The 18581-nt window shown below is 50.1% G+C and overlaps 1 protein-coding gene across 4 annotated transcripts in view; it reads right to left on the reverse strand.

The window, feature by feature from the left end:
- Positions 1-18581, reverse strand: part of LOC140453991 (uncharacterized) — a 65177-nt gene that overhangs the window by 35077 nt on the left and 11519 nt on the right. For all 4 annotated transcript variants that reach the window (XR_011952533.1, XR_011952534.1, XM_072548902.1 and 1 more), the window contains exons 3-5: positions 14989-15204; positions 12132-12260; positions 359-480 (exon numbers count right to left, since the gene is read on the reverse strand). Coding sequence is in view for 2 of the 4 variants with exons in the window: in XM_072548902.1 (XP_072405003.1) it covers positions 359-480; positions 12132-12260; positions 14989-15204 (467 nt within the window). In the remaining 2 variants the exon portion in view is untranslated. The remainder of the gene's footprint in view (positions 1-358; positions 481-12131; positions 12261-14988; positions 15205-18581) is intronic.

An 18581-nucleotide genomic window follows, 5' to 3' on the forward strand; every position in this document is an offset into this window, starting at 1 on the left:
GGTAAATGTAGAATAATGGGGAATGAGTTTGGGTGGGACACTCTTTGGAGGGTTGGTGTGGACTTGGTTGGGCTGAAGGGCCTATTTCCACACTGAGGGATTCTAAGACTGTAATCTTTAGCTTTTAACTTTGCTACTTATTTACCTCTGCCTTGTTGTTAAGTTTTTCTACCGAGGTACTTGTACCTAAGGTGGCGCCGTGTGTGGGGACATAGAAGACTTTTCGCTGCCCTCCTGTACTTTAGTTCTTGGGCACGTGACAATGAAGCCTAAACCTAAATGTAACCTTTGCAAGGGCTGATAGATACAGGTCTGGCCCCCCGACACCCGCAGCCACTGAGTGAATAAACAGACGTACCTGGGATTTCCCCAGAGCAGCTAGGGCCTGCTTGTAGTAAAGAATGGCTTTCTCGGGATCTCCCAGGCGAAACTTGGCAGCTCCGAGACCTTCACAAGCTTGCCACTGTCCGTGGAAATCACCTGCGCTCGGGAAAACAAAACGGGAGATGGGTTAGGATAAATTCTGGGAGACCGTAAGCCCTGAGCCTGGAAGCTTCCCGAGTCTGTTATGTCCCCTTGACACCCTCTGCTCTGTACCCAATAGCTGAGGAATAGGTCATTAGGCCCATTGTGCTTGTGATAGCCCTTTGGCCATGCTAAGGTGTCCCATAGTGTCCAGGGATGTGTAGGTTAGGGTGGATTGGCCATGCTAAATTGTCCCATAGTGCCCAGGGATGTGCAGGTTAGGGTGGATTGGCCATGCTAAATTGTCCCATAGTGCCTAGTGAAGTGCAGGTTAGGGTGGATTGGCCATGCTAAATTGTCCCATAGTGCCCCAGGGATGTGCAGGTTAGGGTGGGTTGGCCATGCTAAATTGTCCCATAGTGCCCCAGGGATGTGCAGGTTAGGGTGGGTTGGCCATGCTAAATTGTCCCATAGTGCCCAGGGATGTGCAGGTTAGGATGGATTGGCCATGCTAAATTGTGCCATAGTGCCCCAGGGATGTGCAGGTTAGGGTGGGTTGGCCATGCTAAATTGTCCCATAGTGCCCCAGGGATGTGCAGGTTAGGGTGGGTTGGCCATGCTAAATTGTCCCATAGTGCCCCAGGGATGTGCAGGTTAGGGTGGGTTGGCCATGCTAAATTGTCCCATAGTGCCTTGTGATGTGCAGGTTAGGGTGGATTGGCCATGCTAAATTGTCCCATAGTGCCCAGTGATGTGCAGGTTAGGGTGGATTGGCCATGCTAAATTGTCCCATAGTGCCCCAGGGATGTGCAGGTTAGGGTGGGTTGGCCATGCTAAATTGTCCCATTGTGCCCCAGGGATGTGCAGGTTAGGGTGGGTTGGCCATGCTAAATTGTCCCATAGTGCCCAGGGATGTGCAGGTTAGGATGGATTGGCCATGCTAAATTGTGCCATAGTGCCCCAGGGATGTGCAGGTTAGGGTGGGTTGGCCATGCTAAATTGTCCCATAGTGCCCCAGGGATGTGCAGGTTAGGGTGGGTTGGCCATGCTAAATTGTCCCATAGTGCCCCAGGGATGTGCAGGTTAGGGTGGGTTGGCCATGCTAAATTGTCCCATAGTGCCTAGTGATGTGCAGGTTAGGGTGGATTGGCCATGCTAAATTGTCCCATAGTGCCCAGTGATGTGCAGGTTAGGATGGATTGGCCATGCTAAATTGTCCCGTAGTGTTCAGGGATGTGCAGGTTAGGGTGGATTGGCCATGCAAAGGCTTCTGGACAGCAATTTGGTGCTCTCTTGGACTGCCTTCTGGTTGGAACACCGTAGCAAAGGTAGGTTCCTGAAGGAGTTGGAGTGGAATTCCCCAGTGTCGATTTCTCTCCCCCCGAAGAGAGCGATTGATGGAATGTTTTCAAGGAGCTACGGGCACAGTTCTGAGGGCTCTATGAATCAAAGTTTATGGGGAGAAAGTGGGAAGAGGTCACTGGTTTGGGTGATCAGACATGCTCATATATAATGGCAGGGCAGGCTTGAAGGGCTGAAAGGCCAACTTCTCCTTCTACTTTCTATGCCTAATGTCAAATCCAACTCATCCCTGACCTCAGTTTTTTCTCCATATGTTCGAGTTTCACATATGATCGGGGATAGTCAACATGGCTTTGTGCGTGGGAAAAGGTGTCTCACCAACTTGATTGTTACTTCTTCAAAAAAAAACTCAAAGAGGATTGATGAGGGCAGAGTGGTAGATGTGATCTATATGGACTTCAGTAAGGCGTCCGACAAGGTTCCCCATGGGAGACTGGTTAGCAAGGTTAGATCTCATGGAATACAGGGAGAACTAGCCATTTGGATACAGAACTGGCTCAAAGGGAGAAGACAGAAGGTGGTGGTGGAGGGTTGTTTTTCAGACTGGAGGCCTGTGACCAATGGAGTGCCACAAGGATCGGTGCTGGGTGCACTGCTTTTCATCATTTATATAAATAATTTGGATGTGAACATAGGAAGTGTGGTTAGCAAGCTTGCAGATGACACCAAAATTGGAGATGTAGTGGACAGTGAAAAAGGTTACCTCTGGGTACAACGGGATCATGACCAGATGGGCCAATGGGCTGAGGGGTGGCAGATGGAGTTTAATTCAGATAAATGCGAGGTGCTGCGTTTTGGAAAAGCAAATCTTAGCAGGACTTATACACTTAATGGTAAGGTCCTGGGGAGTGTTGCTGAACAAAGAGACCTTGGAGTGCAGGTTCATAGCTCCTTGAAAGTGAAGTCACAGGTAGATAGGATAGTGAAGAAGGGATTTGGTATGCTTTCCTTTATTGGACAGAGCACTGAGTATAGGAGTTGGGAGGTCATGTTGTGGTTGTAGAGGACATTGGTTAGGCCACTGTTGAAATACTGTGTGCAACTCGTCTCCCTTCTATCGGAAGGATGCTGTGAAACTTGGAATGGATCAGAAAAGATTTACAAGGATGTTGCCAGGGTCGAAGGTTTGAGCTACAGAGAGAGGCTGAATAGGCTGGGGCTGTTTTTCCTGGAGCATCAGAGACTGAAGGGTGACCTTATCGAGGTTTATAAAATCATGAGGGGCATGGATAGGATAAATAGACAAGGTCTTTTCCCCGGGGTAGGGGAATCGAAAACTAGACGACATAGGTTTAAGGTGAGGGGGCAAGATTTAGAAGGGACCAAAGAGGTTACGTTTTCACGCAGAGCGTGTATGTAATGAGCTGCCAGAAAAAGTGCTGGAGGCTGGTACAATTACAACAGTTAAAAGGCTTCTGGATAGGGATATGAATAGGAAGGGTTTGGAGGGAAATGGGCCAAATGCTGGCAAATGGGACTAGATTACAGTAGGTTAGGATATCTAGTCAGCATAGATGAATTGGACCAAAGGGTCTGTTTCTGTGCTGGACATCTCTATGTCTCTGTGACAACTTTGGACCAATCCATCTGGGCCTTGCATCTTGGCCTCCTCTGTCTGTCATCTGAAAGTCTCCTTTGTCACACCCCCTTGAACAGGGGCTCCCGACTCCCCCCCTAAAGCCCACCCACCACTGACAAGGAGTGTGATGGAATACTCTGACAACACTCGAGAAGCTCGACACTGTCCGGGGTAAAGCAGGTAACTTGATCGAACCACATGATCAAGCCTCCACCTCCCCCCCGCCTCCCGATGCTCAGTCGCAGCAGTGTGAATCATCTACAGGACTACGAGGCTCCTTCGACAGCACCTTCCAAGCCCATGATCTCCACCCCTTTGAAAGACAACGGCAGCAGATATGGGGGGGACAGCACCCCCCGAGAGTTCCCCTCCCAACCACTCACTGCACCGACTTGGAAGTACATCGGGTGTTCCTTCAGTGTGGCAACACTGGAACTCCCTCCCTGATGGCACTGTTGGGTGCCCCTGAACCACCTGGGGGACTGTGGCGGTTCAAAAGGACAGCTCACACTGCCAACCACCTCAAGGGGCAATTGGAAGCGGGCAATTAATGCTGGCCAGTCAGTGATGCCCACATGCCATGAGTGAGTGAAGGAAAGGGCAGAGAGTCCATACGGTCAAAGGGGCGCCAGGCAGGAGGTTCCCTCACCCCAGGAGAGAATCCTGACCCCTGCAGGAGAAGACTGGGACTGCTCTTGCAGGAATGCTGAGAGATTTACAACCAGTCAACAGCACTCTTCACGGACCATCAGAACACATCGAACCTGCCCTGCCATTCAATAAGGTCATGGCTGATCTTTCTGTGGCCTCAGCTCCAATGACCTGCCCCCCTCACCAGAACCCTTAATTCCGTTATTGTTCAAATAAAAAACCTACCTTAGCTTTAAAAACGTTTACTGCAGTGGCGTCAAATATTTCACTGGGCAATGAATTCCATCGATTCACAACCCTCTGGGGTGAAGAACTTCCTTCTCAATTCAGTCCGAAATCTGCCCCCTCTAATTTTGAGGCTATGCCCTCTTGTCCGAGTTTCACCTGCCAGTGAAAACATCCTCTCTCCTTCTATCTTATCTACTTGCTTCATAATTTTGAGTGTTTTGGTAAAATCTCCCCTCATTCTTTTGAATTCCAATGAATAGAATCCCAGTCAACTCAGTCTCTCCTCATAAGCCAACCATTGCTCTGTAACTCTGACATTAACCCTGCTGTCGGTGTCATCATTTGCACTGCAGGCTTAAACAAGGGGTGGTACGGTGGCTCAGTGGTTAGCATTGCTACATCACAGTCCCAGGTTCGATTCCAGCCTTGGGCTACTGTCTGCGTGGAGTCTGCACATTCTCCCGGGTTCTGCATGGGTTTTCTCCAGGTGCTCTGGTGTCCTCCCACAGTCCAAAGATGTGCAGGTCAGGTTATTTAGCCCTGCTAAATTGCCCATACTGTTAGGTGCATTACTCAGAGGGAAATGGGTCTGGGTGGGTTACTGTTCAGAGGGTCGGTGTGGACTGGTTGGGCCGAAGGACCTGTTTCTATACTGTAGAGAATCTAATAACTGTCTGCAACACCTTTTCACTGTAGGTACAGCTACCATTCTTCTTCAGGAAATACATACCGGACCTCTAAGGTGATGTTGTGGGGCAGTGGCGGGGAATGCCAGTCTGTAACTCACCATTCTGTATCCCCACACACTGTGTACTGTTCCTGTACACCCCATTCTGTATCCCCACACACTGTGTACTGTACCTGCACTACCCATTCTGTATCCCACAGTGTACTGTTCCTGTACACCCCATTCTGTATCCCACAGTGTACTGTTCCTGTACACCTCATTCTGATCCCCACACACTGTGTACTGTTCCTGTACACCCCATTCTGTATCCCCACACACTGTGTACTGTTCCTGTACTCCCCATTCTGTATCCCACAGTGTACTGTTCCTGTACACCCCATTCTGTATCTCCACACACTGTGTACTGTTCCTGTACTCCCCATTCTGTATCCCCACACACTGTGTACTGTTCCTGTACCCCCCATTCTGTATCCGCACACACTGTGTACTGTTCCTGTACTCCCCATTCTGTATCCCCACAGTGTACTGTTCCTGTACTCCCCATTCTGTATTCACACTGTGTACTGTTCCTGTACTCCCTATTCTGTATCTCCACACACAGTGTACTGTTCCTGTACACCCCATTCTGTATCCCCACAGTGTACTGTTCCTGTACTCCCCATTCTGTATTCACACTGTGTACTGTTCCTGTCCTCCCTATTCTGTATCTCCACACACAGTGTACTGTTCCTGTACACCCCATTCTGTATCCCCACAGTGTACTGTTCCTGTACACCCCATTCTGTATCCCCACAGTGGACTGTTCCTGTACTCCCCATTCTGTATCCCCACAGTGTACTGTTCCTGTACACCCCATTCTGATCCCCACACTCATTGTACTGTTCCTGTACTCCCCATTCTGTATCCCCACAGTGTACTGTTCCTGTACACCCCATTCTGATCCCCACACTCAGTGTACTGTTCCTGTACTCCCCATTCTGTATCCCCACAGTGTACTGTTCCTGTACACCCCATTCTGATCCCCACACACTGTGTACTGTTCCTGTACTCCCCATTCTGTATCCCCACACACTGTGTACTGTTCCTGTACTCCCCATTCTGTATCCCCACACACTGTGTACTGTTCCTGTACTCCCCATTCTGTAACCCCACACACAGTGTACTGTTCCTGTACCCCCCATTCTGTATCCCCACACACTGTGTACTGTTCCTGTACTCCCCATTCTGTATCCCCACACACTGTGTACTGTTCCTGTACTCCCCATTCTGTATCCCCACACACTGTGTACTGTTCCTGTACTCCCCATTCTGTATCCCCACACACTGTGTACTGTTCCTGTACTCCCCATTCTGTATCCCCACACACTGTGTACTGTTCCTGTACACCCCATTCTGTATCCCCACACACTGTGTACTGTTCCTGTACACCCCATTCTGTATCCCCACACACTGTGTACTGTTCCTGTACTCCCCATTCTGTATCTCCACACACTGTGTACTGTTCCTGTACTCCCCATTCTGTATCCCCACACACAGTGTACTGTTCCTGTACTCCCCATTCTGTATCCCCACACACTGTGTACTGTTCCTGTACTCCCCATTCTGTATCCCCACACACTGTGTACTCTTCCTGTACCCCCCCATTCTGTATCCCCACACACTGTGTACTGTTCCTGTACACCCCATTCTGTATTCACACTGTGTACTGTTCCTGTACTCCCCATTCTGTATCCCCACAGTGTACTGTTCCTGTACACCCCATTCTGTATCCCCACACACTGTGTACTGTTCCTGTACACCCCATTCTGTATCCCCACACACTGTGTACTGTTCCTGTACTCCCCATTCTGTATCCCCACACACTGTGTACTGTTCCTGTACCCCCCATTCTGTATCCCCACACACTGTGTACTGTTCCTGTACACCCCATTCTGTATCCCCACACACTGTGTACTGTTCCTGTACACCCCCATTCTGTATCCCCACACACTGTGTACTGTTCCTGTACTCCCCATTCTGTATCTCCACACACTGTGTACTGTTCCTGTACACCCCATTCTGTATCTCCACACACTGTGTACTGTTCCTGTACACCCCATTCTGTATCTCCACACACTGTGTACTGTTCCTGTACACCCCATTCTGTATCCGCACACACTGTGTACTGTTCCTGTACTCCCCATTCTGTATCCCCACAGTGTACTGTTCCTGTACTCCCCATTCTGTATTCACACTGTGTACTGTTCCTGTACTCCCTATTCTGTATCTCCACACACAGTGTACTGTTCCTGTACACCCCATTCTGAATCCCCACAGTGTACTGTTCCTGTACTCCCCATTCTGTATTCACACTGTGTACTGTTCCTGTACTCCCTATTCTGTATCTCCACACACAGTGTACTGTTCCTGTACACCCCATTCTGTATCCCCACAGTGTACTGTTCCTGTACACCCCATTCTGTATCCCCACAGTGTACTGTTCCTGTACTCCCCATTCTGTATCCCCACGGTGTACTGTTCCTGTACACCCCATTCTGATCCCCACACTCAGTGTACTGTTCCTGTACTCCCCATTCTGTATCCCCACAGTGTACTGTTCCTGTACACCCCATTCTGATCCCCACACTCAGTGTACTGTTCCTGTACTCCCCATTCTGTATCCCCACAGTGTACTGTTCCTGTACACCCCATTCTGTATCCCCACAGTGTACTGTTCCTGTACACCCCATTCTGATCCCCACACACTGTGTACTGTTCCTGTACTCCCCATTCTGTATCCCCACACACTGTGTACTGTTCCTGTACTCCCCATTCTGTATCCCCACACACTGTGTACTGTTCCTGTACTCCCCATTCTGTAACCCCACACACAGTGTACTGTTCCTGTACTCCCCATTCTGTATCCCCACACACTGTGTACTGTACCTGTACACCCCATTCTGTATCACCACACACTGTGTACTGTTCCTGTACACCCCATTCTGTATCCCCACACACTGTGTACTGTTCCTGTACTCCCCATTCTGTATCCCCACACACTGTGTACTGTTCCTGTACTCCCCATTCTGTATCCCCACACACTGTGTACTGTTCCTGTACTCCCCATTCTGTATCCCCACACACTGTGTACTGTTCCTGTACCCCCCCATTCTGTATCCCCACACACTGTGTACTGTTCCTGTACACCCCATTCTGTATTCACACTGTGTACTGTTCCTGTACTCCCCATTCTGTATCCCCACAGTGTACTGTTCCTGTACACCCCATTCTGTATCCCCACACACTGTGTACTGTTCCTGTACACCCCATTCTGTATCCCCACACACTGTGTACTGTTCCTGTACACCCCATTCTGTATCCCCACACACTGTGTACTGTTCCTGTACTCCCCATTCTGTATCTCCACACACTGTGTACTGTTCCTGTACTCCCCATTCTGTATCCCCACACACAGTGTACTGTTCCTGTACTCCCCATTCTGTATCCCCACACACTGTGTACTGTTCCTGTACTCCCCATTCTGTATCCCCACACACTGTGTACTGTTCCTGTACCCCCCCATTCTGTATCCCCACACACTGTGTACTGTTCCTGTACACCCCATTCTGTATTCACACTGTGTACTGTTCCTGTACTCCCCATTCTGTATCCCCACAGTGTACTGTTCCTGTACACCCCATTCTGTATCCCCACACACTGTGTACTGTTCCTGTACCCCCCATTCTGTATCCCCACACACTGTGTACTGTTCCTGTACTCCCCATTCTGTATCCCCACACACTGTGTACTGTTCCTGTACCCCCCATTCTGTATCCCCACACACTGTGTACTGTTCCTGTACACCCCATTCTGTATCCCCACACACTGTGTACTGTTCCTGTACCCCCCCATTCTGTATCCCCACACACTGTGTACTGTTCCTGTACTCCCCATTCTGTATCCCCACACACTGTGTACTGCTCCTGTACTCCCCATTCTGTATCCCCACACACTGTGTACTGCTCCTGTACTCCCCATTCTGTATCCCCAACACACTGTGTACTGTTCCTGTACACCCCATTCTGTATCCCCACACACTGTGTACTGTTCCTGTACCCCCCATTCTGTATTCACACTGCGTTCTGTTCCTGTACTCCACATTCTGTATCCCCACACACTGTGTACTGTTCCTGTACACCCCATTCTGTATACCCACACACAGTGTACTGTTCCTGTACTCCCCATTCTGTATCCCCACACACTGCGTTCTGTTCCTGTACACCCCATTCTGTATCCCCACACACTGTGTACTGTTCCTGTACTCCCCATTCTGTATCCCACAGTGTACTGTTCCTGTACACCCCATTCTGTATCCCCACACACTGTGTACTGTTCCTGTACTCCCCATTCTGTATCCCACAGTGTACTGTTCCTGTACACCCCATTCTGTATCCCCACACACTGTGTACTGTTCCTGTACTCCCCATTCTGTATCCCCACACACTGTGTACTGTTCCTGTACTCCCCATTCTGTATCCCCACACGCTGTGTACTGTTCCTGTACACCCCATTCTGTATCCCCACACACTGTGTACTGTTCCTGTACACCCCATTCTGTATCCCCACACACTGTGTACTGTTCCTGTACCCCCCCATTCTGTATCCCCACACACTGTGTACTGTTCCTGTACTCCCCATTCTGTATCCCCACACACTGTGTACTGTTCCTGTACTCCCCATTCTGTATCCCCACACACTGTGTACTGTTCCTGTACACCCCATTCTGTATCCCCACACACTGTGTACTGTTCCTGTACACCCCATTCTGTATCCCCACACACTGTGTACTGTTCCTGTACACCCCATTCTGTATCCCCACACACTGTGTACTGTTCCTGTACCCCCCCATTCTGTATCCCCACACACTGTGTACTGTTCCTGTACTCCCCATTCTGTATCCCCACACACTGTGTACTGTTCCTGTACCCCCCATTCTGTATCCCCACACACTGTGTACTGTTCCTGTACTCCCCATTCTGTACACCCACACACTGTGTACTGTTCCTGTACTCCCCATTCTGTATCCCCACACACTGTGTACTGTTCCTGTACCCCCCATTCTGTATCCCCACACACTGTGTACTGTTCCTGTACACCCCATTCTGTATCCCCACACACTGTGTACTGTTCCTGTACTCCCCATTCTGTATCCCCACAGTGTACTGTTCTTGTACTCCCCATTCTGTACACCCACACACTGTGTACTGTTCCTGTACTCCCCATTCTGTATCCCCACACACTGTGTACTGTTCCTGTACCCCCCATTCTGTATCCCCACACACTGTGTACTGTTCCTGTACACCCCATTCTGTATCCCCACACACTGTGTACTGTTCCTGTACTCCCCATTCTGTATCCCCACACACTGTGTACTGTTCCTGTACTCCCCATTCTGATCCCCACACACTGTGTACTGTTCCTGTACTCCCCATTCTGTATCCCCACACACTGTGTACTGTTCCTGTACTCCCCATTCTGATCCCCACACACTGTGTACTGCTCCTGTACTCCCCATTCTGTATCCCCACACACTGTGTACTGTTCCTGTACTCCCCATTCTATACAGCCACACACACTGTGTACTGTTCCTGTACACCCCATTCTGTACCCCACACATTGTGTACTGCTCCTGTACACCCCATTCTGTATCCCCACACACACTGTGTACTGTTCCTGTACACCCCATTCTGTACCCCACACATTGTGTACTGTTCCTGTACTCCCCATTCTGTATCCCCACAGTGTACTGTTCCTGTACCCCCCATTCTGTACCCCACACACAGTGTACTGTTCCTGTACTCCCCTTTCTGTATTCACACTGTGTACTGCTCCTGTACACCCCATTCTGTACCCCACACACTGTGTACTGCTCCTGTACACCCCATTCTGATCCCCACACACTGTGTACTGTTCCTGTACTCCCCATTCTGTATCCCCACACACTGTGTACTGTTCCTGTACCCCCCCATTCTGTATCCCCACACACTGTGTACTGTTCCTGTACTCCCCATTCTGTATCCCCACACACTGTGTACTGTTCCTGTACTCCCCATTCTGTATTCACACTGTGTACTGTTCCTGTACTCCCCATTCTGTATCCCCACACATTGTGTACTGCTCCTGTACACCCCATTCTGATCCCCACACACTGTGTACTGTTCCTGTACCTCCCATTCTGTATCCCCATAGTGTACTGTTCCTGTACTTCCCATTCTGTATTCACACTGTGTACTGTTCCTGTACTCCCCATTCTGTATTCACACTGTGTACTGTTCCTGTACTCCCCATTCTGTATTCCCACACACTGTGTACTGTTCCTGTACACCCCATTCTGTAACCCCACACACACTGTGTACTGTTCCTCTACTCCATATTCTGTATCCCCACACACGGTGTAATGTTACTGTACCCCCCATTCTGTATCCCCACACACGGTGTAATGTTACTGTACCCCCCATTCTGTATCCCCACACACTGTGCACCATTCCTGTACTGCCCATTCTGCATTCCCCCACACACTGTGTCATGTTCCTGTACCCCCCATTCTGTATCCCGACACACACTGTGTACTGCTCCTGTACACCCTATTCTGTATCCCCACACACTGTGTACAGTTGCTATACACCCCATTGTGTATCCCCACACACTGTGTATTGTTCCTGTACACACCATTCTGTACACCCACACACTGTGTACTGTTCCTGTACGCACACACACCCACACACTGTGTACTGCTCCTGTACTCCCCATTCTATATACCCACAGATACTGTGCATTGTGCCTGTACTCCCCATTCTGTATCCCCACACACTGTGTACTGTTCCTGTACACCCCATTCTGTATCCCCACACACTGTGTACTGTTCTTGTACTCCCCATTCTGTATCCCCACACACTGTGTACTGTTCTTGTACTCCCCATTCTGTATCCCCACACACTGTGTACTGTTCTTGTACTCCCCATTCTGTACACCCACACACTGTGTACTGTTCCTGTACTCCCCATTCTGTATCCCCACACACTGTGTGCTGCTCCTGTACCCCCCATTCTGTACACTCACAGAGTGTATACTGCTCCTGTAATCTCCACGCTCTGCTTTCCTTGATCTTTGCCTTCTCACCTGTATCTTTGAATGCCTGCAGTGCGTGTAGGTAGTTCTCTGCTGTGTCCTCGTGGTCTCCCAGCTGACTATAGGCATAGGCCAGGTTGCAGAAGCACTGGCCCTGAGCGTTCCGGCTTCCGAGTGAACCTACGGGGAGATGTGGGCTTCTGTTAACACTGGACACACCAAGATGGTCTCCTATGTCTCGCGCCATGCAAACAGCTGCACCAATGAAACCTGCCTCTTGTGTCTTTGCTGGTGACTGACTCCATCCAGATACTGGTCACTCTGTGTGGAGTGAACCCAATAGCATTTTACTCATGTATAGCTAGAACAAGGATCCCAGCTTTCCGTATTATTCATCACCCTCATACATTTCCTCTCAGGATTCTGACCTTTGACAATTCTGTGACTAAAGTTGCTTTAGACTCACAGGAACAGCAGGTAACAAGAGGACCAAATTTATATTTGAAGATTATTGCCAAAGGTTTGGCGTAGAAAAGTAGGGAACTGTTTGTACAAGGCATTGGTGTTTCTGTATCCAGAGTATTGCACACAGGTTGGACCACCTTACTTGAGGAAGGACGTAATTGCATTGAAGGGAGTTCAGAAAAGATTCACTGGATGAAATCCATCGCCATATCATGAAGAGAGATTGAGCAGTTTAGCTACAAGTTAGAAGAATGAAAGGGGACTTTTAAATAAACTCATTCATGGGTCATGGGATATGGTCGTCACTGGCTAGACCCCTAATTGCTCAGAGGGCAGTTAAGCATCAACCACATTGCTGTGGGTCTGGAGTCACGTGTAGGCCAGACCAGGCAAGGAATGGCAGGAGACGAAACTGAGGACTGCAGATGCTGGAGATTAGAGTCGAGAGCGTGGTGCTGGAAAAGCGCAGCAGGTCAGGCAGCATCTGAGGAGCAGGAAAAATCGACGATTCGGGCAAAAGCCCTTCATCAGGAGTTCCTGATGAAGGGCTTTTGGCCGAAACGTCGATCTTCCTCCTCCTCGGATGCTGCATGAGCTGCTGTGCTCTTCCAGCACCACGCTTTCGAAGGAATGGCAGTACCCTTCCTTCAAGGACGTTAGCGAGCAGGGTGAGTTTTTCCGACAATGGGCTCGTGGCCAACATCGGACTCTCAATTCCAGAATTTTTATTGAATTCAAATTTCATCTGCTGTGGCAGGATTTGAACCTGGGTCCCCAGAATATTACCCGGGTCCCTGCATTGGCAGGAGAAAGTGAGGGACTGCAGGTGCTGGCGATCAGAGTCGAACAGCGTGGTGCTGGAAAAGCGCAGCAGGGTCAGGCAGCATCTGAGAAGTTTTGAGCCTGATGAAGGGGTTAAGCCTGAAATGTTGACTGCCCTGCTCCTTGGATGCCGCCCGAGCTGCTGTGCTTTTCCAGCGCCACACTTTTCGTTCTCTGCATTAACAGCCATCACTTCGCCATTGACCTAATTGAGGTGTGGAAGGGAGGGCCAGTTAGTTCAGTTGGTTGGACGGCTGCTTTGCAGAGCAGAGTGAAGCCGGTGTTCCCATTCCTACACCAGTTGAGATCTCCATGCAGTTCTGGCCTTCCCAACCTCACCCCCTTGCCTGAGGTATGGTGAACCTCAGGTTAAACTCATTACCAATGAACTCTCTCGAATGAAAGGGCAGCCCTCTGGGTCTACAATGACGTTAGTTTGTATTAGAAGGGGCTTCAAGGGTTATGGGGGAAACATAGTGGACACGAGGAATGTCACATCAATCGTGATCCTAATGGCTGGCAGAGCAGGCTGTAATGGACGAGCAGCCCAGTACCTGTTTCTTATCGTCTTATAAGATGCTAAAGGGGATTGACAAATAGACAGAGATGATGTTTCCTCATGTAAGCAAATTGAAGTGAAAGATCTTTGTTTTAAATCTGTTGCCCTTTGTTCTAAAACTGAGACGAGGAAGACTTACTTCTCTTAAAGGACTGTAAATTTGTGGAATCCCAGAGTGCAGTGGATGAAGGAACACTGAATGAATTTAAGGAGGAGACATTATGGGGAGGTGATGGCGTCGTGGTATTACCACCGGACTGTTAATCCAGAGAGGAGAAAGTGAGGACAGCGGAGATCAGAGTCGAGAGCGTGGTGCTGGGAAAGCGCAGCTGGTCAGGCAGCATCAATGAGGAGAAAGTGAGGTGCTTTTCCAGCACCACACTCTCGACTCTGACCTCCAGCATCTGCAGTCCTCACCTTGTCCTAGTTGATGCTGCCTGACCTGCTGCTCTTTTCCAGCACCACGCTCTCGACACTGTTAATCCAGACACCCAGGCTCGAATCCTATTATGGCAGCCGATGCAATTCAAATTCAACAAAACTCCAGGATTAAGGGTCAAGTAGTGACCACAAATCCATTGTCAATTGTTTGGCTCATTAATGTCCTTCAGGGAAGGAAACTACCATCCTTACCTGGGTCTGGCCTTCACGTGACTCCAGACCCACAGCCACGTGGTTGACTCTTAACTGCCCTCTGGGCAATTAGGAATGGGCAACAAATGCTAGCCTAGCCAGTGATGCCCACATCATCATGAAAAGAAGGCAGAGTAGAATTGAGGCTGAGGTAAGATCGGCCATGATTGTGTTGAATGGCGGAGCACTCTTGAAGGGCTGAATGGCCTACTCCTGTTCCAGTTCTTATTTACAGGAGGCCAGGTCAGTTCCGTCTTCCAATCCGACCATCATTGACCTATGCCTCAGTTCTGTTTGTTTCCTGTTCCCAGACAACCTTACCCCAGGTTTTGAACTCACCACCCTCAGCGCTATTGACCGCCAACATCACACACCCATCAACCTCAAAAGCGGCAGCCTCTTCCAAAGCCCCGCGCCCCCTCTCCTTACCGTGCAAAGCCGCGGCGCTCTGGTGAAAGCCCAGTGCCTTGCTGTAGTCGCCCAAGGTGTTGTAGACGGCACCGAGGTTCTGAAGGACCACGGCCTCCTTCCGTCGATCCAGGCCTCCATGCTGGCAGTAGGAGAGGGCCATCTGGAAGCACTCGGCTGCCTGCAGGAACATCTTCAGCTGTGAGTAGCTGAGCCCGACGTCGTTGTACAGCTTCCCTGTGGGGAGGGGGGGTGGGGAGGGAAATGGAAACAGAGACTGGGCGGTGGAGAGCCAACTATTATCACTGGCAATTGTTGCTCCCCTCTCCTCCCCTCCCCAAACCAACTCCCCAGTTGAACTGAGTGTCAGGAACATTTCAGAGGACGGTCAAGAGTTGACCCCCCCAACCCCCCCCCCCCCCCCCCCCCACTAATCCGCTGTCGCTGTGTGGGGTATGGAGTCACGTCTAGGCCTGAACTCGGAGGGGAGATCATAACTTTGGGATGAGGGGGGTAGAGTGAGCCCCTCAAGACCGCCCCGTTATTGAATATGGGCATGGCTGATCTCACCTCAGCCTCGACTCCACTTTCCTGCTCCAAGGAAAGGATGGCAGATTTCCTTTCCCAGTCGTGGGGGGGAAGGGGGGGGCCTTTAACCACAATTGATGAGGTTCGCAGGGCAGATTTCCTTCCCTATTAGTGAACCCAATGGGTTTTTGTGACTGTCAAGAGAGGAGAAGGATTTAAAAGGGACCTGAGGGGCAACTTTTTCACATGGGAGGGAATGGTTCCCAGATGGAATGAACTGCCAGAGGAGGTGGTAGATGTGGGTACAATTATGACATTTAAAACATATTTGGGCAGGTACACGGATAGGAAATGTTCAGAGGGATATGGGCCAAACGCGAGCAAGTAGGACGAGTTCAGTTGAGGAAAACTTGTCAGCTTGGACTAGTTGGACTGTAGGGTCTATTTCCATGCTGTGTGACTATGTCAATGGTTGCACGGTCCTCATTAAACCAAATTTCTTTTTTGTTCTAGATTTTATTGACGTTAAATACTACTAGCTGGGTTTGGGGGGATTTGAACCACAACCCTTGTCCTGCTACACGACACAAGAGGTCATGCAGTTTCGGGCCTAGTCCTCGGATGCTGCCTGACCTGCTGTGCTTTTCCTCTTGACTCTGATCTCCAGCATCTGCAGACCTCACTTTCTCCCTGCTCCACGACACGTCTAGTAGACTTTTGGAAGGAGGCTGTGGCCTCAGATATGATGTGGAGGGACAGGCACTGGAGGAGGCAGCATCCAGCATGGAAACCGACCCTTTGGGTCCAACTTGTCCACGCCAACCAGATATGCTCAATGAATCTAGTCCCATTTGCCAGCACTTGGCCCATATCCCTCTAAGCACTTCCCAATCATATACCCATCCAGATGCCTTTTAAATGCTGTCATTGTATCAGCCTCTACCACTTCCTGTGGTAAGCTCCTCTAGCTTATCTCTCCACGCTTCAGCCTCTCTGCCTTTATTCCTGATGAAGGGCTTCTGCCAAAAACGTTGATTTCGCTGCTCCTCGGATGCTGCCTGAACTGCTGTGCTCTTCCAGCACCACTAATCCAGAATCTGGTTTCCAGCATCTGCAGTCATTGCTTTTACCCACTTCCTGTGGCAGCTCGTTCCAAACACACGTCACCCTTGGAGTGAAAAAGTCACCCCTCAGGCCCCTTTTAAATCTTTCCCCTCTCAACTTAAGCCTATAGTCTTGGGTTCCCTTCCCCTACTTCAGTTCACGTGTAGAGATGGGAGAAGCCGGGATCGTTCTGCTCGGAGCGGAGGAGGTTAAAGGGGAGATTGAATCGAGGCCTTCAACATGAGGGGTGGCCGGAGTGGGGGGGGGAGCTGGGTTTCGAGAGAGGGAATGAGGGAGGAAACCATCCCCAATGGCAGGGCGATCGATCACCAGAGGGGGACATGGATTGTAGACAACTGGGGTGGAAGGGATGAGGGGAATTTGTTTCTTACGCAGCGAGGTGTTGCGATCTGGGAAGTGCTGCCTGAAAAAGATTCTACAGGAACTTTTAAAAGTTTGGGGGTTTGGCGGGGTTTGGGGGGGGGGGGGGTTGGTGATGGGAGAAATACTCGAAGGGGGAACTTGGATTACCGCATCCAATTCTGGTCACCACCCTAGGAAGGATGGGGATGCTTTGGGGAGGGCGCAGAATAGGTTTACCAGGATGTTGCCCAGTGTGGGGGATTTTACCGGTGAAGAAAGGTTGGATAGACTGGGTTCGTTTTCACTGGAGCGCAGAAGGTTGAGGGGCGACAGATAGAAATTGATAAGATCGTGAATGACGTGGATAGAGTGGAAAGTACGAGGTTTATTTTTGCGCCAGGGTGGAGGGGTCAATTACAGAGGTTTAAGGTACAGAGGGTGGGGAGGGGAGCAATGTTTAAAAGAGCTGTGCGGGGCGGCATTTTCCCACAAAGGGTGGTGAGTGTCTGAAACGCACTGCCAGAGGAGGTGGTGGAAGCAGGGACAACAGCAGCATTCCAGAAGGACCTGGACAAATTCACGAACAGGAAGGGAATAGAGGGATACGGATCCTGTTAGTGAAGACAGTTTTAGTAGGGAAGGGAAAAATGTTTCGGCTTGGAGGGCCACAGGGCCTGTTCCTGTGCTGTACTGTTCTTTGGAACGATTTGCAGGGGCTGCGTGAGGGAAAGAGTGGGGTGAGGTGGGGAGAATGACACGAATTGAAGAATTCTCTTTTCAGAGGACTAGCATTACTCCAATGAGCTGAACGGCCTCCTGCTGTTCCCTTCTCACATTGGGTTCGATAAATCAGTGAACGCGTGTTTCAACAATGTAGAAGTCAGCTGTTGGACTGTCAACCCAGAGCGGGGCGAGCCGCTGGAAATGTGTTGCTGGGCGGGGTGCGGATCTCTGAATGCATCCACAAGGGAGCTGGACTGCGACCCTGTGGGATCGGAGTTAGCATTGAGCAGACGGCCTCGAATCACAAATGGTCAATGTACTCTCCTGGCATCAGAATCGTTCAGATGCAGAAGAGTAGGCCATTCAATCCATCGAATGGTAGAGGCAGAAGATGGTTTGAGTGACTGGAGACCATTGTCCACAAGGATCAGGACTGGCAGCCTTATTTTTTCACATATACAAATGATAAGGATGGAAATGTGGGGCAATTTGTTAAGCCAATTTACAAATGACACCATGGCAGCACGGTGGCTCAGTGGCTAGCACTGCTGCCTCACAGCTGGAGCCTGACCCACGCTCTGTACAACTCCAACATTACCTTTTTGCACTTACACTCTACCCCATGACTGGTGGAAGCAAGAGTCCCATATGTCCTCTTAACTATCCTATTCACCACCTCGCACTTATGAGGGGTAAGTAGCATCTGCCACCGGTCTGCCCATCTCGGGTGACAGTGTGGAGTTTGCACATTCTCCCCATGTCTGCGTGGGTTTCCTCTGGGTCCCTCCCACAGTCTGAAGATGTGCAGGTCAGGGTGGATTGGCCACGCTAAATTGTCCCGTAGTGCCCAGGGATGTGCAGGTTAGGGTGGATTGGCCACGCTAAATTGTCCCATG

This window comes from Chiloscyllium punctatum, chromosome 28, assembly GCF_047496795.1.
Source record: "Chiloscyllium punctatum isolate Juve2018m chromosome 28, sChiPun1.3, whole genome shotgun sequence".
NCBI lineage: Eukaryota > Metazoa > Chordata > Chondrichthyes > Orectolobiformes > Hemiscylliidae > Chiloscyllium > Chiloscyllium punctatum.